The 25,814-nt window shown below is 50.3% G+C and overlaps 2 protein-coding genes across 3 annotated transcripts in view; one reads left to right on the forward strand and one right to left on the reverse strand.

The window, feature by feature from the left end:
- Window positions 1–1,951, forward strand: part of CA6 (carbonic anhydrase 6) — a 29,289-nt gene extending 27,338 nt beyond the window's left edge. For both annotated transcript variants that reach the window (XM_024204353.3, XM_024204352.2), the window contains one exon: window positions 568–1,951. In XM_024204353.3, coding sequence (XP_024060121.2) covers window positions 568–1,181 — 614 coding nt within the window. In that variant the 3' untranslated portion in view covers window positions 1,182–1,951. The remainder of the gene's footprint in view (window positions 1–567) is intronic.
- A 3,630-nt stretch (window positions 1,952–5,581) lies between these two features.
- Window positions 5,582–25,354, reverse strand: LOC112109736 (solute carrier family 2, facilitated glucose transporter member 5-like). Its single transcript, XM_026660022.2, has 12 exons — window positions 25,097–25,354; window positions 23,582–23,680; window positions 20,066–20,226; window positions 19,114–19,238; window positions 16,474–16,626; window positions 16,256–16,381; window positions 14,260–14,447; window positions 13,739–13,849; window positions 12,007–12,108; window positions 11,415–11,490; window positions 8,558–8,685; window positions 5,582–7,350 (listed from the first exon to the last, which is right to left on the reverse strand). Exons 1-12 carry the CDS (start codon window positions 25,151–25,153, stop codon window positions 7,114–7,116), a joined length of 1,563 nt encoding a protein of 520 aa, XP_026515807.1. The 5' UTR covers window positions 25,154–25,354; the 3' UTR covers window positions 5,582–7,113.
- Between the last annotated feature and the right edge of the window lie 460 nt (window positions 25,355–25,814).

Consider the following 25,814-nt stretch of genomic DNA (forward strand, 5'->3'; position numbering starts at 1 on the left):
TTTTTTGAAATGTCACCTGAAAATGAAACTTTCCCTTTCTGCCACCCTTCCTTTTCTACTGGCAAAATGGAAAAAAGGCATAAAAGGCAGAAATTATAAAAGAGGAAGGAATGAAAGGAGTGGGAGAAATAAATCCCTCAAATTGACTTTTTTTTAAAAACAAAAAAAAATATGTTTTTGCACAAATTTTCAAAAAAAATTTGAATGAATGAAAAACAAAGTGTTCCTTTTCAAAATCTGTGGAACAAAAATTATTCACATTTTTCTGGAATTTTTTAAATGAAAGATCTTTACCACTTTTTGCTCAGCTCTGATGGTATCAGTCCACCTTTCTCAGCGCTTCTGGGCTGGGTCTTTGCATGTTAAAGCATTTGGGGTAAAATGCCTCATGCACTTTCAAGGCAGTAAAGATAATACAAGTAGAACTAGCTGAAGCCAGCTAAGACTCTGGCATAGCTCTGTCAATGCAGCTGTGTGCTGTGTCCACACCTGTCCTTGCCCTCTGTAGATGTAGGAGAGCATGTCTTTAAAGTTACATAACGGCTGGTTGATGTTTGGTTTTTTCAGGCCTTAAATCTAGTGCTTTCCCAGCTTTCTACTTCCCTGCTGAAAACATCGCAAGCTACGTGGCCGTCCGGCCCCTCCGTGACATGAAGCTCCAGGCCTTCACCTTGTGCTTTTGGATCCAAGCCCTGAACCGAGGCAGTCAGACCATTCTCGCCTATTGCACCCAGGAAAGAGACAATGAGCTGGTGGTGACTGTGGGCTCGGCCGTGGGGCTGTGGGTAGGGGGCCACTTTGTTGAGTTTCCCCTGCACCACAAGTCTGAGGAGTGGCTCCACTACTGCGTGGCATGGGCTTCCCACTCCGGGGCAGCAAATCTATGGCTCAACGGAGCGGCGGGGAGAGAGAAGCACCTCCAGAGAGGGTACGTGAGCCAGGCCGGAGGGACGCTCGTCCTTGGGAAGGACAGAGATGAGCTCCTGGGGATCTTCTCCAACGGATTCTCCGGGTGGATGAGCCACGTCAGCCTGTGGAGCTGGGTCATCAGCCACGCCGACATCCGGGCGCTCGCCTCGTGCAGGCACAGTGAGCTGAAAGGGGATGTGATTGCCTGGGGGGAGACCCCCATGAGTCTCTCGGGGGGAGTGGTGCTGGAGTCAGACCCCAGTTGCCAATGACAGCAGCTTGAATGGGTCCCCTCTTTCTGAGCAAATGGGGAAGCACGTTTATACAGTGTGTGATTTTTCTAGAGCACTTTGAATAACTGGCCGTTTCTCCTTCTGCTTTAAGTTTAGAGTCATTAAACACGCATCATAGTGTGACACGCAGGGCCCAGACACTCTGAGGGGAGAATAGAAGGTTTAAACCCCAAAACAGAGCAGTCAAACCAACTGATTTTATACTGTATTAACGTGTTATAAAGGTCTAGTGAGTAAGGTCTTTTTTGGATGGTTGTACTGTTCTTAAGTCAATGATCATTATTACGCGATATGTCTACAGTCTGTGGTTAGGTATATAGAAAACTCTGCTTATAATCTATAGTACAGCTACACCTCCTCCTGACATCCAGGCAGTGGGCTGGGAGGGACTGCTGCCTCTCCAGCCAGCGGAGACTAGCCCCAAGCACCCAGCATTGTACAACCCAGGGAAAGACAAGTGATGGGCCATTAGAGTTAATGGGAAGACACAGCTATCCCGGCTAGAATTCCTGCCCCCCATGAGTAACCATGAGTCAGCATGAAGGAGGTGGTACTCTGGGGTACGTTCCAAGTCCCCAGCAATAGGTAACTTGTATTAGAAAAGGGATTTTATCCAATATAGAAACGCAACGCCTGCAAGGGCATCTTTATGTCGGTCTACTGTGTGACTTGTATGAGTTTGCTCTTTCTTACTATTTTATCTTTGGATCTATGGTTCTTCTATTAAAATAAACCTCCTGTTTATCTCTCCCCCCCACCCCCAGCAGGTCACTGTGTGGAGTGTGCGTGTCACAGTCAGATGATCACTTTGGGGCTGCTTTCACACCTTTGGGGGTGACAAACTAGAGGGGGAAAGCCCAAGTGTCTGGTAATTACGAACTCGGGAAGATGTTTTTGGGGAGACTTGGGACCGGAAAGGCTGTTGGCGTCACCCTCTGAGGAGTAACGAGGCTGGGGGGAGTCCGGGTGAGACCTTGTGCTTGTGGGCTGCTTACTGGGCTCCAGGATTTGAATCAAAGCCCCAGAATAGAGGCCCCCGCAGTTACAGGGCAGGGGGTGACAAAACCTCTTACCGCTCTGGGTGATCCCCAAAACGTCACCCACACAGCTTTGCTTTGTTTGCAGGGAGCTGACAGGGGTTAAGCCCCCACATTGGGGTAGTGGTGAGAGGGTGAAAGGAAAACTAGAACACCATAACCACAAGAAGTGAGGTTCTTACCCACGAAAGCTTATGCTCCCAATACTTCTGTTAGTCTCAAAGGTGCCACAGGACCCTCTGTTGCTCATAACCACAAATGACTCTCAGACTCAAGCATTTGCCAGCAGTTTAACCTGATTGATGTAGCTGCTGCCCCTTAGACAAAAGAAACGTGCACATGTCTCTCCCATATACAGCAGCCTCACGCATGGCCTTATCTTCTTCCATTCCATCGTTCGTTCATAGGGGCTGGGCTACCATCTCTCCATCCATTACTTGCCTCCTCACCCCTTCTCTGGGGTGGCTTTTCACCATCTTCTCTATGCATGGGCTCCCCACTTCTCATGCCGGCATTGCATCCACTCACCCCTCACGTGGGAACAGCCCCATCCTTGCGTGGGTTCTCTTTCACCACCCCAGGGATCATTCCGTCCCCCCGAGCATGGGATTATCTCGGTCCACTGGCCCTACGCAGTCATCACCCCAGACTCCATCCCATTCCAGGATCGTCTCTCCTGGACTTGGGTTGACCTATGGGCCAAGCCAGACTAAAGCCCGCGGCTGTTGATTGCCATCAAACCCCCATTCTTTCCATGGTCAAAAGTTTGTTTTTTCCTCTAAAGGGAAATAACTGAAAAATAAAATCTGAGCATGCAAACAGCCTGGCACCTTCTGCACATGCTATCTGCATGACTGACCCCTCCAGTGGATTACTGCAACAAGTCTGTTGTCTCCTAAGAATTTTGGAGCTACGCCATAGCCATTTTGAATTTCCAAGGCCAAGGATAAAACTCTGATCCTCCTTCTCTAGGCAACTGACAGGTTCAAAGATGCAAACTGACCCCTTTCACCAGCCACAACAAAACAACACACAAAAACGTTAAAGATTAAAGAAAACAAAATTCTATTGTTGCATCCACACCTGTACTCTTTCCTCCACCGCAGAGAGAACAAGTCACACACAAACCCGGTATATTGCAGGGCTTGATTCTCCTCTCACCTTAATGGCCCCAGTAGCATTACTCTGTATTTGTGCATGCGCAGAATCTGGCCCCATGTATCACAAGAACATTTTTCCTCCTCTCTTCCAAGTGGAAGTAGAACATTCTGACAGCAGTAAAAGAACAGAAAACACATGATGCGATCAACTCACACTGGGGGGCCATGTATTGGACAGGTATGGTCTTTAAGGGTTTGTTTTCATGTCACAAGAAAATTTACATGCGTTTCATATATTCTTTTGCTGCCACTGTGTGCTAAATAAGTGACAGTGAATAATTCTCCTCTGATTCCTTCATAACACCTTGACGTTACTAGAGGACCATTTACCACTCATGCAATTACCACTCATGCTTCTGGTATATTTTGTTAGAAGCAAAGGTTATTTCTTCCCCTTGTAAAAGTGACAGCACAGTGCCACCAAGAGGGGACCAGATTTCAAACACTTCTGTCTGCAGCTGCGTTTGTACCTCACCGATTTGGTCCAATGCCAATAGAAAGATTAATTCCAGGACCGCTCCAATCTCTGTTGGAAGAATTCCTTACTTCTATACAACTTCTCAGGGCTTTAGGGGTTTTCGATCTTAGAAATGCTTTGCAGGAACAGTTGATTCTGGCAGCTTACACTTTATGGGCCTGATTCTGCTCTCACGACAGCATAACTCAGGCATAACTCCTGTGACGTCAATCTGTGAAACTGGTGTGGGATCAGAATCGACAGTCAGAGAATCAAAGTCAGACAGTGGCATTTTGTGGTGGGGTGTGTGAAATCTGTAGAGTCATTTCTTCCCCTTCCCCAAGAAGAGTTGAGCCGGTTCTGATGTCTACATCATGCAGATGGATTCAGGTTAAATTTTCACTCAGTCCTTTGGCTGACACTTCAGGACAGGTTTTCAGGCTTCCATTTTTGTGTCAGCAAATTGTGGGTACAAATAAGGTCACCTAGAGGTACCTGCCTGCACCTGCAAAGATGGTACTTAGAACTCCAGGCACCATCATTTACTTACATATCCAAATTATTTTAACTGCACCTGGAAATATATGTTGGTGCTAAAAGCTTAAGGCCTGGCTGAAAAATCAAGCCTGCTTCCCCTTTGAACATCCAGGCAGCACAGCCCTGTATGTGTTGAAACACCCCTTTGCAACAAACAGACTGGACCTGCAGACTTAGCCCGGCTCCGTTTCTAATTTGTTTTCTTGTGTTTTCCTATCAGATTTAATACTTATCATTAGGCTCCATGACCAATACCAGGGTGACCAGCAGCAGACACTGGATGTGAGACTCACTCATTAGCACACTATCTCACTCTCACACGTATCTCACTCATTTTGGGTAAATATATAAAAATTTAAAACATTTATACTCAGGCGCTGCAAGAGACAACAATACAGCCAGGGCCTCTTTGGAGATTGGAAAGCTGTTTTCCAAGCTTGTGTACGGTGGTAACCATGGAGACAACAGGCCCGCGAGAAGAGAAGAGGCTACGCGGGATTTGTGTGTGTGTGACACACTACTTGATGGTCAAAAAATATGACTTTTCCCAAAAAATGAGCACGACTTGATCAAAAGTTTGCAGGTTCTGCCAAATACAGTTCAAAATTTAAACCCCACTGGACAAATTCATGTCCTCGGGGATCTCCAACCATCCAGGTCTTGGTTCCAACTAGCAAATAGTTGTGTTTATTAAAATCCACTGGTTTGCGTTGCATATAGAATTCCCGTGTGCCCTAGACTTTAGTATGAATTAGGACATCTGAGCATTTCATATGCAATATTAAGCAGTGTACATTTTAAAAACAAACTATTAAGTGCTGGTTGGATTAAAAACCTGGACTATCGGATGTCGCCAAGGACCAAAGATGAGAGTCCCTGTCTTAAGCAATGACCTACCACACCACCTGGAAAGTGTCACTCTTTGGGGTTGTAAAACTCCCTCTTAAGGACAGCCAACCCTTGGCATCTCTGCTGCAGGTAGAATTTCATTGCACCCTTCATCCCCAGCCCCCAGTGGTAGAATTGGCCCTCAGCACCGCTCCCACAGGCCACCTAGAAGGGTTACACAACAAGCGCGAGCCGGCCGTCCTGACAAGGCCCTCGATGGACTGAGAACGTTTGCGACGAGCAACCATTTGCGATGCAGAGACCTCTCTCAGCCTGCGCCATAACAGCCACGTGCAGAAGTTTTCATCCAATCAGATTTATTTACCGCTACAAACCAATCGGTCCAGCACAACCTAGTAAGAGTCCTTTCTGCATTAAGGGCTAACGTTACCCTCTTCCTCACCAATTCTTTCTGGGGACCTCCCCCTTTCGCTAGCTATTGCCACTTCAAGGATCTTCACACTTCTGCCTGATGGAGCTTTTGCCCACTGGCTCTCAGAGGCACCAGCTTCCTCGGTCTGGTTAGGAGGATTACAGCAGAGGGCCAATCACTCAGTTTTCATTGGGTGGCTCGTTAGGCAACATTGGCTTGAATGGTGGAGTGGGACAATACTTCCAGTGATGACGAAAGCCAGAGCGCGTTCACAGGGGCTCACAGCCTGCTTGCTTGTCACAGACCTGGGAGGGGTCTAGTTAGCGCCAAGCTGGTTTGTCCCAGCCCTGCTATGTGTGACGGAAACTGCATTAGGGATAGTTAACTGGACAGGCAGCACCAGGGACAGCTTTAGTGGGGGTTCATGGATTCAACGGCACCCACTGAAATCATGAACCCAGGGGTGCAAAACACCCAGAGTAGCAGGGGGAGGGAGGAGGAGGAGCTGCGTTTGCTCCTTTGCTGGGAAGTCACGCATGGCACCATAGCTCGGACCCTGCATCACGGTGGCACCGCTCCCGGCCACGTCACTGCATGATGTTGTGTGAGGCCCAAAGAGTCAAATCTGCCAGAGGGAGCACCGGGGCGATACCCCCGTGTGTCCCAGTCTCCAGGCAGCAGGGACGCAGGGGCGGGGTGTTAGGCTTATGGCGAGAGCTCTCCCCCCTCTGCGCAGCCAGGTCTGGATGCCCCACACTGCGTCCCAGGTGGGGTCTCTCTTGCTGCCGGATGAGCCCTAAGGCAGCCGCACAAAGCAGGTCCTGAGGGTGGGCCAGGGCCCCTCACTGACCCACTCCCTACCCAGCCCCAGAGCATTCACTGTACCAGGCCCTTGGTATTTTTTTTGTTTTGTTTCGTACCAGAATGACACCAGAGTTATGCTGCTCCCATTGAACTGGCAGCCTACATCCACCAGGGGACAGCACAGTCTACTGGCCAGAGCAGGGCTGGAAGGTAGATGCTTGTGGGATCTAATCCTGGCTCTGCAAATGACTCTGTAAATTTCACTGCCTCAGTTTCCCTATCTGTAAGACAGGGACAGCGATACCCGCCTCTCCAGAATTTGGACTAGTTTACAGAGCATTTTGGACATGCTCCTTAAGCATTAAGTGACAATTTTTTGCTGGCTGAGAGGCAGGGGCCCCGGTTAGCTCAACCTGTGAATGCAGAGAAAGGAGATTAATTTTCTAAACCCAAACATTACCACCAACATTCATGCTAGTGCTGGCAGGGAGCAGCTAGTGCGACTCCCCTCTCTGGCTTCTTTGGACACTCTCCCACTGTGGGAGACATGCAGAAAAAGTTTTGAATGAAAAAGCAAAAGGTCCAGCCAGGAAGCTGCTCCCCCACTGAAGAGAAGCCGTGGTCATCACTGTGTCAATCGGGATGCTGGACCGGATCAGAGCACATTGAGTGAGTGTGCTTCTTCCTCCTTCTTCGGTGTCTCCGAGGCAGGCTGGAAAACATTCAGCTTTTCTTTGTCCATCTGCATTTCTACCTTGTTCCTCTTGGCCATGCTCTGATTGATCTCCATGAAGGTTTTGCCCTTGGTTTCGGGGACAATGATGAAGATGTAAATGAAGGTGACCAGGCAGATGGCGCAGAAGACGAGGAAGCAATAGGCTCTAAGCCCTTCCTGGAGGAATAAAAACCAGAGGGGAAGGAATCAGGGAACATGTAGGGGATGCAGGTTATGATCAGATGGAGGCTCTACAGGGATGTGCCTGTGTCACATGGTTTGGGAACGCAAAACTCTGCAGCAGCTGTAAAAAAAGGCAGCGGCATAGACCCGTATTTAATGTAACCGGGTGAAGATAGCCGAGGTGCTGGATTCACAGCCCTGGGGACTGAAGGCCTGTGTTTAGCCACAGAACTGGCACAGCCTGGGCTGTGGACCTGATCCTTGTATCTTGCACCTTCGGTTGTTCATTCACACCCGGCAAAGCGAGTGGCAAGCACCCCCAGTTCTAAGGCGGTAGTGGTTTTACACCCACTTTGCACAGAAAGACAACACAAGGCAGGGCGGGTCAGGCACCATCGCGGTACAAGCTGCCCACACAGTCATGCCAATGCACGTCCATGCTGAGTTAGAGGGATCACTTCTCACGGGGAGAAGTTTCATCTCCATGGCCCATTCTGGGCCCAATCCAATGCCCACTGAAGTCAGGGGGAGTCTTTCGGTTGGCTCCAGTAAGCATCGGAACAGGCTGTTAATCCTGTCTAGCTAAGCATTTACATCGTACTCACCACTTTGGTACCTGAGCACCTTAAAATGCTCAAGAAATCTCCCCCTGTTTCTCCTGAGACTGCCAGCAAGTTGGGGGAAGAAGGGGGGCTGAGAGTTTATCTATCCACATTTCACACCCATGCAAAGGGAGTGGAAAATACCCCCAGTTCTGAGGTGGTAGCGGTTGTCAGATATCAATAGCTTGGGTCACTGCTGACCTGGGCTGGATTTGAACCAGTGACCTAGAGGTGAAAGACTATAAATATCTTTAATTCCCCCTGAAACATCTACTCCCCACCACGGAATCCTCTGGAAGATTTTTGTAAACTTTCAACATCTCTGAATTCAGCACTAGGCAAGGGCCCGAAAGAGGAATTAAGATATACTGGGGGCCAGATCCTCAGCAGACATTGAAGTCAATAAAGCAATGCTGATTTACACCAAATGAGGTTCTGGCCCTTTATAGTTAATCCTTCACACATGCATTCTGGGACTAACTGAGGACTAAAAAAGGGCTAGTGTTCCCCTTTAAGATTATCCCCCCCATGGGGGGGAAGGTGCTTCTAACCTCAGGTGACAAACCCCCATGAGACTCTGGAGATCGCTCCGCACTCACCACCATATAAAGGAAGATGAGCCCCACCGTGAAGTTGCTGAGCCAATGCACAGATCCACCCACCATGAAGGCCGCAGGCCGAGACGACTGAAGGAACATTTCAGTTATCATCACAAAGGGGATTGGACCTTGAAGAGAAAGAAGAGATTGAATGTTTTAACAGGCATTTCCCTCGCCCAAATCCTTAGCAGGTGCGACACTGAACGTACAATAGAAAGCGGTGGTTCCTAAGGCACTCCTGTTTACAAGTACCTGGATAAACTAACTACAGGAAGAGATGGAAAAAGCAGAAAGGAATGACTGTAACTAGCCATTGTCATGGTTCTGAGGCTAGCTACACCTCTGTCCCTCCCTCATCTCTGAGCACACTCCTCAGCTGTCAGGCCTTGTGCCTTTACCTTTCCTAGGGTGGAATTCTGCAATTCTTCCACTGCTAGACTGGGCCCTGGATTACAGCCCCCTGCCTATCTACGGAGCCCATCCAGCAGGTGTGACAGGGCTCTGGGAGCCTGTGACCCGTGTTATCCAGTGATCAGACAGCCTTCTTAAACCAAACTGCTCTTCGTCCTCACAGTGGGTACAAGGAGGAAGATGAAAAGGATTTTAAAACAAGAAAGAGCCTGCTCTCCTATCTATCTTCCCTAAGCCCCCACCCCCTTCCCCTGAAGGCCTGACTTCTTCCAACACCTCACCACCTGCCTGTGTCAATCTAGTTTCTCAAACAGGTATCCAGCAACAACCTGCCTCTCCCTTGAGAAAGTCCCTGTATGCACAGCCGGGCTGCCACATCGACACTGCTCGAGCATGTCAACCCAAGCAGCAATCGCGCTTTGGACTGCAGGGTGGGCACACCCTCACACTGGAGATCTCTGATGGGGCAAATTGGCTTCTTTGAGGACAGCCGGCTGCCAGAACAGTTGCTGCTGTCTCTGCTAAAGAAACTGGCCATTGGGGAAATTCCTGGTGGGGGCAGGGAGGGCAAAGCTCCCTGAATGGCATTCTAAGATAAGAACCCCACTGCCACCCATAGTTGGCAGAGAGGGGCAACTGGGGCAGTTTGCCCCAGCCCCCCTGTTTGAGAGGGCCCCCAAACCTGTGGAATTTGAGTGTCTTTGTGAGGTAGCTCCATTCAGGTTTGGCCCAGCTGCTGAGGGTGCTGAGCCAGTCCACCGGGTCACAACCCCACTCACTCAAACTTGGCTGGGCCATCTCCCTGTCCCGTCAGAGGGGCAGCTGGGCCAAACTGGAGCGGCCCCACAACTTTGTGTGCGAGGCCGGAATGCCCGGAGCGGGGAGCCAGGCACAGGAGCCGCTGCTGCAAGGGGTGGATCAGGCTCGTTCTCCAACTCCTGATCCACCCGCAGTCTAAGGGCAGGTCTTCACTACAGGAGGGGTCGATTTAAGATACGCAAATTCAGCTACGCGAATAGCTGAATAGCGTAGCTGAATTCGACGTATCGCAGCCGACTTACCCCGCTGTAAGGACAGCGGCAAAATCGACCTCCGCGGCTTCCCGTCGACGGCGCTTACTCCCACTTCCGCTGGTGGAGTAAGAGCGTCGATTCGGGGATCGATTGTCGCGTCCCGACGAGACGCAATAATTCGATCCCCGAGAGGTCGATTTCTACCCGCCGATTCAGGCGAGTAGTGTAGACCTAGCCTCAGTCTCAGGGGAGGAGGGGTGGCCTCAGTTTCAGATTTTGCCCCTCCCTCCCCCCATGCAGCCCTGAATACCTCTTTGATTTATCCAGTTACATCTGGATCAAAAGAAAATGGGGAAAGGGCTGGGCGGTCATTCCCTGGCTGAGAAGCTAGTAAATGTTTACCGCTAAGGCAGAGATAAGTTAGACAGAGGGAAGAAAAGACCTCACTGCTCACTCACAAACACACTGCTGTGGAAACCCTGTCACTCTGCACTGAGAGTCGCCTGTCTGCAGCTGGCATTCCTGAGCCAGTCCGACCATGCACATAGAAGAGGAAAGGTTGGGGGGATTGGCAGTTTCCACGAGCCAGAGAAACCCTTGCAGGAGCTGCAGTGTTGGGAATCGCTCGGCAGGGCTCCTCCAGCGAACCAATGCAAAGCACCTCTGCTGCAGCAGGGCAGTGCAACTGTAAGGAGGTGCAGATCCAGGCAGGGCCGGCTCCAGGGTTTTGGCCGCCCCAAGCAGCCCAAAAAAAAAAAAAGCCGCGATCGCGATCTGCGGTGGCAATTCGGTGGGAGGTCCTTTGCTCCAAGCGGGAGTGAGGGACCGTCTGCCGAATTGCCGCCGAATAGCTGGACCTGCCGCCCCTCTCCGGAGCGGCCGCCCCAAGCACCTGGTTGCCAGGCTGGTGCCTGGAGCCGGCCCTGGATCCAGGACAAAGCCTCCACGACCATGCACACGCTGCTCCCACCCACTTCATGGAACAGCCATGGCAGAATTTGGCTTTTAGGGGACAGTTGCCTGTTGCTCCACGTGGAACATATAAATGCAAGAAAGCAGCATTCAGATTAAACCAGTGTGACACACCCTCCAAGGGGGGTTTTGCTCCAAAATGTATTGGGCACGTCTCGGACACCAGCAAGACTGTGTCTTTAGAGAGCCTCTTGAAAATAGAAGATCACGTCCTTCTCTTACCAATACACTCAGACAGCCCCCGGAGATCCTCCTTTAGCTGGCATGAGAAGGGGCCTGCATGTCTGGGGCAGAAAGCCCTGACCCCTGGACCATGCGTGCAGCCTAGCTGATAACTATCAGGTCTGTATCATTACTGCTAAGTCACATGGCCAAGCAGAAACACACCAGCTCATCTCTGCATCAGCTCAAGTTGCTGTTTCAAGTTTCTGTCTTTGTTTTACCATCCTGTGCACACTTACTAGCTCCGATAGCGTGTCCAATGATATAGGCGATGACGCAGGCTATGCTGAGGTACTGCATCCAGGAGACAGTGGCCTGTGGGGAATTCAGTCACTGAATTACAGTCAGTTCTCTTCTAAAGTGGCCAGCGAAGTCAAGGTGCCGTTTGCAAGCAGACTGTGGGAAGCTGTATGCCCCAGGTGCTGCTCCGTGTCTGGCTGAGATTGTGAAGGGGATGGGTCAGGCAGCGTCACTAGCTGGACTAAGCTTACAGCCTCGGCTGGAACCTCACTTCCTATGAGCAGACCCGAGGGGCACTACCAGAGATGCACACCATGGGCAAGGGTCAGAAGAACTTAGAGGGAGGGAGGGAGAAGCAATCAAATTCAGCTCTGAGCGTGCTCACTGCTAACCCAACCATGTCATTAATGGAAGTCCTGCTCTTTCCCAGCAGGGTTGCTGCTTCCCACTGCGGTTTGTGCTGCGTAAATAGGGTGGTGCAGGGAGGCCTTGCGTATTCTCCCTGCAGCTCTGGAAATAGTGACCCTGCCCACATCCCCCAAGAGGGTCCAGACAGACAGACACTATCACCTAAGCCATCCCGGCACATACCTGGAGGTTGAGGGCCATCGTTAACACAGCACAGGATACACAGCAGATCCCAAAGCCAGCAAGAAGCAGAAGTCTCCTCCCCAGGGACTCAATGATGAAAACCTGAGGGACACAGCACAAGAGGGTGAGAAAGGGGGCACCAAGGGAACCCAGCACACCTAGTCCTGAGAGGAGAAAGTGCACAGGGGGGCTGTCAGCTGTTAGGGGTGGGGCGTTCTGAGGAACCTAGCGCTTTGCAGTTCTGCATGGAAGAGTCCTCTAGAATTTAAGGGCAAGGAAGCCAACAGGGTTCTATACAAGTGTCCTAGGGTTCTCCAGGAATTACTTTATAAGCCTCTAGAATTTAATAGAGAACAAGATCCCCTTTCTATAGGGCTTTTTATACAAGCCTGTAGGAAGTCAACAGCAGGGGGATAATTGTCCAGCAAATCCTAGAGGATGGATCCAAAAAAAACCCCCCCAATCCTAAACAAACTTATAGAGACGTTTATATTTTGTACATTCCATGGGGCTGTTCCATTAGGGAAATTCCAGTATTACCAGTAAAGTGTGGATTGGAAATAAAAGAGAGACCGTGAAAGCTGGGGGAACCCCCCCACCCCGATGCTTAGCACACTTGTAGGGCAGTCAGCAGTCCCTACCATGACTGCCTAATCCAGGCCAGGACTTAGGGAAACCCTGTGCAGTGACACTGGACAGGCCAAGTTGTGCTAGTCAGTCCGAGGCAGAGAGAACCACAAGATGCACCTGGGTCCAGGCACGGGGGAGGGATAGCTCAGTGGTTTGAGCATTGGCCTACTAAACCCAGGGTTGTGAGCTCAATCCTTGAGGGGGCCATTTAGGGATCTGGGGCAAAAATCTGTCTGGGGATTAGTCCTGCTTTGAGCAGGGGGTTGGACTAGATACCTCCTGAGGTCTCTTCCAACCCTGATATTCTATGATCCTAAGAAGGATTCCAGGCAAGTCCCGCCTTTTCTCTCCCATGAGCAGCACTGCAGCATTTATACTATACTCTTCATCCATAGATGTCAAAGCACTTCACAAGGGTAGATAAGCATCATTACCAGTGTTTCACAGATAGGGAAACTGAGGCACAGAGCAGTCAAGTGATTCACTCAAAGTCACATAGTGAGCCTCTTGCAGAACTAGGAATAGAACTCCTGATCCCAGGCACCAGATAAAAAAACCCACCTTTCTTTTCTTATGGCTGCCTGTGCATTCCCAGAGCCCAACCACCTGTCTGAGTTGAAGAGATTTTTCTCCACCCTAGCATCAGGGGTGTCACTAGCAATCAGTGATTCATAGACACATGGGCAGGCCTGTTGCCTCCAAGCCCATGGGATCACATCCACAATCTCCCAGTGCAGAGATGCCATTATACCCGTCCGTTACAGTAACACAGTGGTTGCAAGGACAGAGAGTGCACTAGCGTGAGTGGCAACATAAGACCTGGTGAGGAAGCGAAGTAGATCCTGCTATTTCCCCAAAGAAAGTTGTAATTGTATGCATTGGTGTAACCCAGCATATGCCCACTATTACATGGCAGGAACTTAAGGAAACAATTCGCCTCTCTGTTTAGTGTGACTTGAGCACCAGGGGACTTTTCCTCTAAATGTGGGAAGGGGTAGTTGTGTTAATGGTAATTGTATAAAGGGACCAGAGAGGTGGGCAGTGGGGATTAAAAGTGGGCAGTGGGGGGATTAGAACCTGTAGGGCAGTGGGAGAAACTTACCGCTACGCAAGTCATGAACACATTGACTGCACCTATCCCCACTGTGACATACTGCACGTTGTTTTTATTCACACCTGCAGAGTTGAAGATTTCATCTGTATAGTAGAAGATCTGCAATCAAACCATACCTGTGGTTATACTTGGCCATTCATAGATGGGGGGAAGGGGAGGCTCTGAGTTAGGCACCTCCAGGCTGTAAAAGCAGCCAAACTCAAATCCAAGATCTGAACTCTCCCAAACTTTGGCGACATCCACATCTGGATCCAGCTGTTGGGACTGGTTTCTTACTCCATAAATCTCCAAATCTGAGACCCCTGGGCAGAACCCTCCTAAACAATCAGATCCTGATCCAAACTTCATGGCATGGGACCAGTCTCATTTCCCAAGGTCTAGACTGGGGTTTTTTGCCCATCTGGAATGGGTTCTAGTGGCTGTGCCAGCACTGCCCTGCCACTCTTGCCTAAGAACCCAGGTTCTCTCCTAGTCCACCTGATGATCTTCCTGGGTGTCATCTCACCTACCGCGTTAACTCCAGAAAGCTGCTGGCCCATCATCATGACAATGATGGAGATGAGCTGCCACCGCAGGGCCCGGAAGGTGCAGAGGTTGAACACAGACAGACGACCTTCCAACTTTTCTGACTGGTCTTCCCGACGCATCTCTTCGATCTCGTCATCCACATCGTCCCAGCCTCTCAGCCTCTTCAGAGCTGGATGGGAGGAGGGAAGGGGAAGTTGGGTTTCCAGGTAAACTCAGCTAGTGGGAGGAGGCTGGAGTTACAGAAACCAGAGGGGGAATTGAGATACCCCAGAAGCAGCAGGGCAGTCTTGGCTACTTCTCCACGGTGGGAAACAAAGCAACCAGCAACAGTCATAGGACTGGAGGGAGGGCCATGGGGTCCTTCATCTGAGCCAACAAAGGAACAATGAGAAGGGGGACCAGAGTTCCCCTCGCGAATAAGTACTTTTATCCTGGGCTTGATTACAAGGCTCGGGTTTCTTACGAGAGCTTTGAGAGCCCCAACCCATCTTCTTGCAAACAGAGTTCAAGGAGTTTGTGTTCTAGTGGTGAGAGCAAGGAACTGGGAGCCAGGACTCCTGACTCTGCCACTGACTATTTTTCTTACTCTCAGCAAATCAGTTATCCTCTCTCTGCATCCATTTCAGCCCTATCGCGTAAAACTGGGATTATATGTACTTGCTGTACAGGGAAGCATAAATGAACTACTGTTTGCCAAGTGCTTTGAAAGCCTACGATGTACTATAAAAGGGTAGCACCAGGAGCTTAATGCATCGTAACCTGACTTTTGGTTCAGGATGCTTCCCAACAGCATATTCCCATAAATCACAGAATCATAGAAGTGTAGGACTGGAAGGGACCTTGAGAGATCTTCTAGTCCAGTCCCCTGCACTCAGGGCAGGACTAAATACTATCTAGACCATCCCTGACAGGTGTTTGTCTAACCTGCTCGTAAAAATCCCCAATGATGGAGATTCCACAACCACAACTGGCAATTTATTCCAGTGCTTAACTACCTTGACAGGAAGTTTTTCCTAACGTCCAACCTAAACCTCCATTGCTGCAATTTAAGCCCATTACTTCTTACCCTATCCTCAGAGGTTTACGAGAACAATTTTTCTCCCTCCTCCTTGTAACAACCCTTTATGTACTTGTCAACTGTTATGTCCCCACAGTCTTCTCTTCTCCAGACTAAACAAACCAAATTTATTCAATCTTCCCTCATAGGTCATGTTTTCTAGACTTTTAATCATTTTTGTTGATCTTCTCTGGACTTTTTCCAATTTGTCCACCTCTTTCCTGAAATGTGGCGCCCAGAACTGGACACAATTCTCCAGCTGAGGCCTTATCAGCACGGAGTAGAGCGGAAGAATTACTTCTCATGTCTTGCTTACAACACTCCTGCTAATACATCCCAGAATGATGTTTGTTTTTTTTGCAACAGTGTTACACTGTTGACTCATATTTAGCTTGTGATCCACTACGACCCCCAGACTCCTTTCCGCCATACTCGTTCCTAGGCAGTCATTTCTCATTTTGTATGTGTGCAATTGATTGTTCCTTCCTAAGTGGAGTATTTAGCATTTGTCCTTATTGAATTTCATCCTATTTACTTCAGAGCATTTCTCCAGTTTGTCCAGATCATTGTGAATTTTAATCCAAAGCACTTGCAACCCCTCCCAGCTTGGTATCTTCCACAAACTCTATAAAAGCGGCTTCTCTCTGTCATTATCTAAATCATTGATGAAGATATTAACCAGAACCACTGGACCCATTCCTGCGGGACCCCACTAGTTATGCCCTTCCAGTTTGACTGTGAACCACTGAGAACTACTCTCTGGGAATGGTTTTCCAACCAGTTCTGCACCCACCTTATAGGAGCTCCATCTAGGTTGCATTTCCCTAGTTTGTTTATGGATGGAGACCTAGTTTCAAATCCATGCCCCTGGCCCTTCTCCTAGTTCTCTTGCTAGCAGTGCTAGGCAGTCGTGGCTGTACCTTGCCTGGCTTGTTCTTCATTGCCCTTCTGTATCAGTAGGTACCTGGGACTCTCAGGAAAGAAGGGCAACAGGAGGAGTTGCACCACTGCAGGGATCCCAGTTAGCCCTAGTAACACTGGCCAGCCTGCAACAGACAAACAGATAACAAGGTGCCCAATGAGAGAGCTCATCCACTGAGAAGCAGTCAGAGACCTCCTCCTCAGACCGGGGCTTTACCTTCAAGGTTTCCAAGGATGTTAGTAAGACCCAGGATCTGAGCTATAAGGATGCCAATGGTGATGAAGAGCTGGGGCACCACCCCAACTGCACCTCTCAGGTTTTTGGGGGACATCTCTCCCAGGTACATGGGAACGACATTGGAGGACAGGCCTAGGTGAGAAGAGAGAGAGAGGGAGGTTAGTCCTGCTCTGGGATGTGAGCGCTCGCTGTAACACCCGGACGTTCAGGGACTTGACCAAAGTATTTTTCCAGATGAGGACAGATGACCTCCTGTAGGTCACAAGGGGCTGGACGGCACTGGAGACTGGAGTTTGCTTTCTGCTGCTACATCCCAGGTTCACAGCTAGCCTAGGCTGGCAGTGGATGAAAGCTTATTGCCATAGAATCATAGAATATCAGGGTTGGAAGGGACCTCAGGAGGTCATCTAGTCCAACCCCCTGCTCAATGCAGGACCAATTCCCAACTAAATCATCCCAGCCAGGGTTCTGTCAAGCCGGGTCTTAAAAACCTCTAAGGAAGGAGATTCCGATGGCCACTCTGGCCTGTGTGAAGGGAACCAATGGCATTTTTCTCCCTCCATTTAAGCTTAGAATAAAAGAGTAGGTGGCATCAGCTCCACCATTCCTAGTCTGAAGGTGTCCATGGTACAAAGTCCATCACCTGAGCTGGCATCTTTATTGGTCAACCTCAGTAGAAAGGCCAAAGATCGAATGGGACCATTCCATCAATGAGATCAAATTTCCCTCTTGCCCCTGGCAGCTGGTGTTCCAAGGCAGGACGCTTGCGCTGTTGCTTCCCACACTGTATCCATTCCGTGGATAAACAAGGCTGTTGCTCTCCAGGGCCAATGCCTGCCCATGGCACTCAATTCATGGACACAGAAACGAGCCGTTTGTCTAAGCCCCGAGGCCCCATCTATACTAGGGCTTGGGCCAAGTCAGGGGACCTGGTTACAGAATGGGTTAGCATCATAGGACTAATCATGTGCCCATAATGAGGTTAGGATTCTGAACTGCCCAAGATTTCAACCTCATTACAGGGACACAGTTAGGTCTTGTCTCCACTACAGCTTTTAACCCTATTGTAACCAGGTCTCTCCTGATGGGGTTATAGCTGCTGGCTAGAGGAGATCCAGTGAAAAATTAAGGGTTTAATTAAGCTGAGGAGTTTGGAGCATTTAAAACAAAACGACAGAATGGGCGCAAGCTGAAAAATTTGGGTCCCAAGTTTTGGGGTGACAGTTTTGATTTGGGCCCCATCAGCAACTCAATAGCACAGCACTGCCTAAGCGCTAGAGCTGGGCAGAGCCAGCCGAAGTCCCCCACGGCTGACAAAAGGCTCAGGGCTCTAATGCAGCAGGTTTCTCGAAGGAAGCATTTTTCTTCCAGCAGGGCAAAAACTGCCAGCAGGGGGTAGCCAAGTGATTCTCAACATGACCTGAGCCATTCAGCCTGCTGCCCCTGCTCTGAACAAACTAGGGTGACCAGACAGCAAATGTGAAAAATTGGGACAGGAGGTTGGGGGTAACAGGAGCCTATATAAGAAAAAGATCCAAAAATCAGGACTGTCCCTATAAAAATCGGGACATTTGGTCACCCTAGAACAAACCCAGTTTCTGCTTTGAGTTTTCAAAACAAAGTCTAGTGGAAACAGAGCAGTTTCCTCTTCCACTTCCAGAGGAGCAAATTGTCACAAGTACTAAGCACCCAAATGAGGCTGTTTGTATGGTCTGTGAGGGAGAGAGACTCTTTCCCTCCTTTATAAACCCCCTGATCAACTAATTGCTCTGAAAACTTTTGGAGTGAGCCCTCGAGGCTTGAGATGTATTTTGTCAGAGGCTGACTGGAGCAGATATTGTGACAAAGGGAGCACACGGAGAACGCTGGCAGTTACTTGGGAATGTAGCACTCTAAGGCCTATCAGCGTTGCCAGTTGTCGCCATTTTATGATGAAATCCCCTGCTTCTGGAGTCAGGCTGAGTCTCATATACTCACCTTTCTCCTCCCCCTCCCCCACACTTTTGCTTTTCTTTAAAAATAAAAAAAAATGTACAATAGGTAGACTGGGTCAAACAGAATCCCCCACCCACACAGCTTGAACCATTCCGTTCTCCTGTAGTCCATGTAGATATAATAGATTCCAAGGGCCCTGAACCTAACAGACGCAGTGCCAATTTTCTATCTGTGGTAGATACAGCTAATTCCTGGAATGGATTTATGGATCTGGCCACACCTCTACTGACTTAGCTTGGAAGAGTTCTGCTTGGGATTATGGTTTTAAGAACCAGGTAATATAAATTTTGCCTAAAATATTTGAGAAGTGAATCACCACCAGCAAGGCCACGGCTGTCATGACATATGGAACCACAGTCTATCTTAAACAGGACACATTTATTAAAGAAAACAAACTACATTTACAGACTTCCACGGAGCTCAAGTTCCAGCCTTGTCTCCTTCGTTTACCAGGAACCACACCCACTCTGCGCACAGCACACAGAGTGAGACAGACATGGAGACACGGCATTGCACTGCAGCGGGTACTGTCCCTACAATATACTCCTCGCAAACCAACCCGCTACGACACACGCTCCATCTGGCCCAGAAAATCCTACCCCTTGTTCTACCCCTTTCACTCACCAGCGCATATTCCCACGATGATTCGCGAGAGGATGATCACCTCAAAGGTCTTTGCCACCTTGGAAGTTCCCATGAGGATGGCGGGGACAATGGAGAAGATGTTATTTATCAGCAAAGTGCCCTTTCTGCGGATAGATCGAGAGGGTGACAGTTCTAGCTTATCATCATCATTACTTGTACTGTGGTATTGCCTAAAGGCCCCAACTGAGACGGGGCTCATCTGCGCTAGGTGCTGTACAAACATGTAGCTAGACACAACTGCAGCCCCAAAGAGTTTAGAATTTAAATATGACAGACAAAGGAAATAGGCATGACAGACAAAGGAAATATTATCCCACTTCGCAGGTAGGGAACTAAGGCACAAAGAGGTTAAGTGTCTTGCCCAAGGTCACTCAGAATGCCTGTGGCAGAACTGGGAACTGAACCCAGTCCAGTACGTCAACCACGAGCCTGTCCTCCCTCTCAACTATCCTCGCTCTCCTCTGGAAGATTTTTCCTGCATTTAAACACAGGAAAGCAGGTAGCTGAGGAGAGAACAGTTGGGAAGAGATCGCCAGACATATAAAAAGCTACGGTGGGATCTAACCACAAGTGCCTTAGATAAACTAAGCTGCTTAAAAATGAATATTAAGATAGGGGCTAAGAATGCAAAGACTATAGGCCTTGGCATAGCAGATTGGACCAAGTGGTACATTTGGCTCAGTATCGTGCCTGCAGTATGGTCACGTCCACTCCGTCCACAGTGCAGCCAGATCAGTTGTTCTGCAGATGGGGGAGGGTGGATTCCTCCCTGATCCAAGTGGCAACCATTGGCCTGGCTGCATAATAGAGAGGGTGGCTATGGTAGGATACTGAATCAGATGGACTCGTGAAAAGACCTTTATTCAGACCACAGCAAATGGCTTCTGAATGGACTACAGACCGACCATCTTATGGTGCCTCTGTCACTCACCTGCCACATTTGTTCACCAGAGGGCCCACCATAAGGGACCCAAAGAAACCTCCGAGTGGGAACATAGACACAGTGAGAGACCAGAGCAGTTTTTGGAAGCTGCTCTCCATTGGGATGCCATTCCTGTCAAGGTAGGTTTGATTGTAAAACTCTTGCATGAACTAGAAAAGATACAAAAACAGACTTAATTGGCTTGGCGGGGAGGAAAAATGACTGAAACGTGGTTATTCAGGTTATAAAAGCAGCAGGGGACCAAACCGGGTAAAGCTCCACTGAATAATTTCTTGGTGAAAGAGGGAGATTTGTTTTAAGAAAAATACAACAGAAGGTTAAAGAAACCTACAGTAGAACTCTGGCCTATTTCAAAGGTCCTGCTGCGTTAATTACTTGCTTGATTTTCAGTGCTCCCTTTGACTTCATTTGCAATCATGGGTGCTCAACTCTCTTGAAAATCAGGCCCTATGGTTTCTGTGCACAAAGCCCAAAACACATGTTCTCCCATAATGCACATGGAAAAATGTTTGTGTTGGACCACACCCCGCTTCCCAGCTGTGGTTCCCCTTAACCGCTTCAGCAGAGCTCCAAACCCCTAAGCGATGTCACTCTTGGAGCTAGGGGGGGGTGAGTCCCCGCTTGCGTAGATGTACTTGTGCAAGCTCTCATTGAGCCAGCGCCCTAAAAAGAGAAGTGTAGCCAGGGTAGCATGGGCAGTGGCAAGCGGCGGCAGAGATAGGCTGTATAAAATACGTACCCTTGGGGTTCAGGGTGTGCCGGGTGTGCCTAGGCACACCCTAATGCCTTGCGCTCCTGCTGGGAAGGCTGCTCCTCCCCCCTCCCCTCCTCAGCTGTTTGCGGGGCAGGCTCAGATCAACTGCTCCCTGCTCCAGCAGGGGCTGAGTGAGTCTCAAAAAAAAAAAGCCTTAGGGTTAGGTGTGGGCGGGAGTGCGGGGCTATCAGCAGCAGCAGCACAGCCAGCCCCTGCTTGCCTAGGGCCGCCCAGCACCTCTTGGGCTGGTGGCCGTGGCGTCCACGTGTATGGCTGCTTCCCTGCTAGCCAGGCTCGACTCCGGCCGCAGCAGGTGACCCACGGGAGCCCAGCTAGGTTGGGCTGGGTGCAATGGGAGGAGAAGCTCCAGATACCGGCAGGACCCATGCGGGGGTGGGGGAAGAGAAGCCCTGGACGGGGCTGGAGCCATGTGGAGGGAGGGAGTGGGGGTGTAAGAGAAGCCCGGACCCCGGCAGGAGCTGCACTGGCGGGGAGGAGAAGCCCAGACCCCGGCAGGAGCTGCACAGGGCGGGAGGGAGGGGGAGAGGAGCCACACTGGGGCAGGAGCTGCACTGGGGGGGGGAGGAGAGGAGCCACACTGGGGCAGGGAGGAGAAGCCCTGGACCCTGGCAGAAGATGTGGGATTGAAGTCCCCGTCTCGGGAGCCCCAGCCACCCTAGTGGCAAAAGTTGCAGGGCTTCAGCTCTGACCCCACTCTGTGTGGAGCTGGCCTGAGCCCCTCTCCCCCATCCCCCCTGTTGAGCTGGGGCTGTGCGCTTCCGCGGGGAGGCTAGGAGCCTCATCTCATGGTAAGGGGTCTGGGGCAGCGGGGTTGGATAAGGGGTGGGGGCAGTCAGGAGACAAGGAGCAGGGTGGGTTGGATGGGGGGGGATCCAAGGGGGGTGGTTAGGGGCAGAGGGTTTCTGGAGGGGGCAGTCAGGGAGCTGGGGGTTGGATGGGGCATGGGAGTCCTGCGGTCTGTCAGGGGGCATGGGATGGATAGGGGTCAGGGCAGTCAGGGGACAGGGAGCAAGGAGGGTCCTGGGGGGCAGTTAGGGTGGGGGGGGTCTCTGGAGGGGGTGGTATGGAAACAAGGAGCTGTGGGGGTTGGATTAGTTGGGAGTTCTGGGGGGGGGCTGTCAGGAGGCAGGGGTGTGGAGAGGGGTTGGGGGAGGCAGGGAGCGGGGGGGGGGTTGTATGTGTCAGGAGTTCTGGGGGTCCTGTCAGGGGGCGGGGAGCGGTTGGATAGCCGTGGGTGTGGATAAGAGTTGGGGCAGTCAGGGGACAGGTAGGGGGTAAGGTCCAAGGGGGCAGTCAGGGGACAAGGAGCAGGGAGGCTTAGATAAGGGGAGGAGTCCTGGGTGGCAGTTAGGGGCAGGGGTCCCAGGATGGGGTAGTCAGGGGACAAGGAGCAGGGAGGGTTGGGGGTTCTGAGGGGGGCAGGCAGGAGGCGGGAAGTAGGAGGGAGTGGATGGGGGCAGGGCAGGGGCAGGGCTAGGGCAGGGCTCCCTGGGTGCACACCCTAATGAAATAGGCTGCGCACGCCTATGATACCTGCACTAGCTTGGCGTGAGTGGTGGGAGGGGCCCCCTGCCCAAGTGTGTACCTAGGGTCTTAGATGGGATTGTCCCTGGGTGGCTAGCCCCTCCCACTGTTTGTGCTGCTGTGGTTACGCGGTTGTTTTTAGTGCGCTGCCTCAGTCAGAGCTAGTGTGGGTATGCCTGCGGGAGCTGGAAATTACACCTCCCAGTTGCAGTGTAGACACACTTATAAAGAGACAGGGCACAGGGAAATGTAACCCTGGCATCCCATGGTAAGTGCTATCCTGGCAGGATCACAGGGAAGACATGCATACATAGATAGGAGACCAGCAAACGATCTGGGGGAGATAAAAGTCCCATTCCTCAGTGAGGCTGAACTTGGCTTTAGAAAGCAGGATTTTAGGAAGATCATAAAAGGAGGAAGTGCAATAGTCAAGCCAGGAAGTGGGTATGTTAGCAGACAGAGGAGCAGAGGGAGGGTCCACCTGAAGATGAATTTTGGCAATACACTGGAGGATGGTGACTGGCAGATTTGGAGGAAAAAGGAAGTTGGGGTCATAGATGGATCCAAATTTCAGTCCTTGGGAACAAAGTCTACTTGTTCGTGAAGACCAGGATAGCCACAATACAGTGTTATGGGACTAGTTTTATAGAGAAATGCCAAAGGATGGATGCCGGAAGTCCAAGATGGGATCTTACCAGTGGTCCAGCACTCTTAGCTTTCCCTGATTAAGGATTTCAGGACTGTGCTTCATTACTTTATCTCCATCACCACAGCTGTCCAGTGTACGTGCACAGAGAGAATTCCACACTAGCCAGATGGCTTGTGGGGTTAGAATTCATACAGTGGGTTATGAGGTTCGGAAAGGAAAGGGCATCAAGAGAAATACATTCAGAAAGGAAGAGGGGCAGGAAATCAAGTGTTAGCAAGCAAAGCCTACGTTGGCAAGAACAGAGCCAATTTCAGTGCTATCCTGAAGTTATATTTCATGCCTACTCACCACGATCACTGCATGCTAAGAACACACAAGACAGAGAGAGGAAACAGTTAGGACACTTCTTCTCCCTTGGGGGATTCCTTGGCACCATGGTAATCCCAAGGCAGACGGAGTTTAGAAAGCCTAGACTCTGTGCACGTGTGCGCACACGCCACTGTTACTAGTCTGCCACTTGTCTTTCTCCCCTTTCTAGGCTGTTTCCTGCACCTACCACAGCTGGAGAGTTGATCACGGAGACATTGTAACCGTACTGGAAAGACGATCCAAAGGCAGACACCAGCGTTACACCTGCGAGCAGAAGTGTCATTTTCTGCAGGAAAGAAGAGCAGTTACATGGGTGGAAATAACTTTGGGGTATTTCTCTCGGTGTGCACATATATATTAAAAAACCCAGGGCATTCGTTAAAGTAAAGGACACTGAAAAAATTGGGCTCCTGCCCTTGTGTTTCTTCTTAGTGTAAAAAGAACATCTGATAGATTGTTTACACTACAACTCACTTTATTCTGCTTGATTTTTCCCTTATTTGAAACGTCAGTGCAAACACCCTTTCTCTAGAGTATCAATTGGTCATTGAAGTCAAATAGATGCCAATAGCCAAAATAAATATCATTATATTTTGCAGAATGAATAAAAATCTCTTCCCCTCGCAGTTGCTCTGTTTTCTTTCTCATGGTTGTTCTGCCATCAGCATTTCCGAATCAAGCTGCTTATGGGCCCATTCCAGCTGCTATTAAACTCATTGGGAACCTTTCCACGGACATCAGATCGTGCCCTATAGGAGCTGTGCTTTGTGGTTGCGCAGAGGGGAGACATAACTGTCTTGTGCAGGGCCTGAACATGAACGTTGTTCATGGGCACAGAGTCCTGGGAGTCACCAGCCACTAACAACAGTCTATAGTATCCCTTGTTGCTACTGACTTCTCAAGCCGCAGCCAGTTGTGCAGCAAACAGTGCTGCCTTTTAGAGCTCTCTAATGCACTCTATTGTTTCCTGTGGGCAATCAAATCATATTTCCATTCAGCCATAGGTTGTTTTCTCCAGCCACCATTAGCCTTAATGGCTCAGAGCCTCATCAGCCCATCTATTCTAGCGCAGAGAACTTGTTCAGTCTCTTTAACAGGAGGATTTCTCCGGAGTAGCCAGTAGTTTCCCTACTGTTCACACTCAGCTTCTTCAGATGTCTCAGCAGCGTGCATGCAAAACAGAGACGCCGAGAGGTTATGTGACAGCCACAGGTTACGCAGTGAGTCAGTTTCAGAGGTGGGATTAGGAGTTCCTGGCTCCCAGTTCCATTCTCAGTCTTCTCTACTATGCTGGGGAAGAGCCAGCCCCATCCCACCCCATCCCCAGTATTATAGCAGTGTCTAGAGCCTCCAAATGAGATCAGGGCTCCACTCTGCTTGGTGCTGTACAAATGCACCGTGAGAGAGTCCCTGCCCCAAAAATTTACTGTCTAAACAGACAAAAGGGAGGAGGCAAAGAGAGGCAAAAATGACTTGCCCAGGGCTCACACAGCAGGTTAGTTGCAGAACCTGGAATAGATCGGAGGTCTCCCAACTCCAGTGTCCTAACCACTAGACAGCACAGCCTCAGACATAAATAGATTCATAAAAGCCCATGAGCATCAGTTTTGTCACTGCTAACCAGCCCCCCACCCCCGTTTTCCCCAAGGAAACTTTTCTGCAGCCTTCACCATGTCAGCCAGAAAGAGGCAGGCGAACTCACCCCCTTCCTGCCCCTGCAGGCGTCAGAGCTCTCCTGCTTCTCCGTTGTCAGCTTCATTTTGGCGTGTGAGGCAAAAACGTGGATTTCAGGCTTTTATAGGCAAAGTGGCGCAGGGGACGCCCCAAGAGGAATGATAATGCACGCTGGCTGCTCTGTGGGTGTAACAGGGAACACCCAATAATACGCTTTATTGCCCAGGACAATCAGTCTGTCCTCTGGACCTTCCTGGGGGCTGCATGGCTCTCGCATGTCTCCCGTATGGCTCCGCTTTCACTTCCTCTGTTCAAGGCCCCGTCCCTGGGAGGGTCAGAATGCCTTGTGCCAAACCCGTGTTCAAACTGGATTGCTGCCACACTCCCACTATGGATGTTTGAAAAAGCTCCTTGCTGCAACAGCTGTGGTAAAAGCAGCCGGAAACTCCACTGCAACAGGCTGGCTCTGCCACGGGGAGAGCAGGGTCACTTGTGCGCACGTAGCAGCAGGCTCCAGCCCTCTGGCTCAGCCTGCGCGGACGGAGCTAGTTTCTCGAGGGCTGGAGGTGGTGCTTTAGGGAGAGGCCGTACGGTCTAGGAGCCTGAGCACAGATCTGGGAGCCAGGAACTCCTGCAGTTCAAAGCCTCTGCGGCAGTATGGGACACGATCATTTCACCTTGCTGGGCCCCATTTTCTCCATGTGTAAAATCAGGGTACGATCCCACACCCCACAGCCCCTATTGAA

Source organism: Terrapene carolina, unplaced genomic scaffold (assembly GCF_002925995.2).
Source record: "Terrapene carolina triunguis isolate 2854851 unplaced genomic scaffold, T_m_triunguis-2.0 Scaffold714, whole genome shotgun sequence".
Taxonomy (NCBI): Eukaryota; Metazoa; Chordata; order Testudines; family Emydidae; genus Terrapene; species Terrapene triunguis.

Excerpts from the sequence above, each read along its gene's own strand:
- LOC112109736 (XM_026660022.2), bottom strand. The coding sequence starts at position 25,153 with ATGAAGCTGACAACGGAGAAGCAGGAGAGCTCTGACGCCTGCAGGGGC. Across the intron at positions 20,227-23,581 it reads TGATCAACTCTCCAGCTGTG|TTCATGCAAGAGTTTTACAA; the intron begins GTAGGTGCAGGA and ends TATCTTTTCTAG. Across the intron at positions 12,109-13,738 it reads TGTTCATGACTTGCGTAGCG|GTTTTCATCATTGAGTCCCT; the intron begins GTAAGTTTCTCC and ends TGTGTCCCTCAG.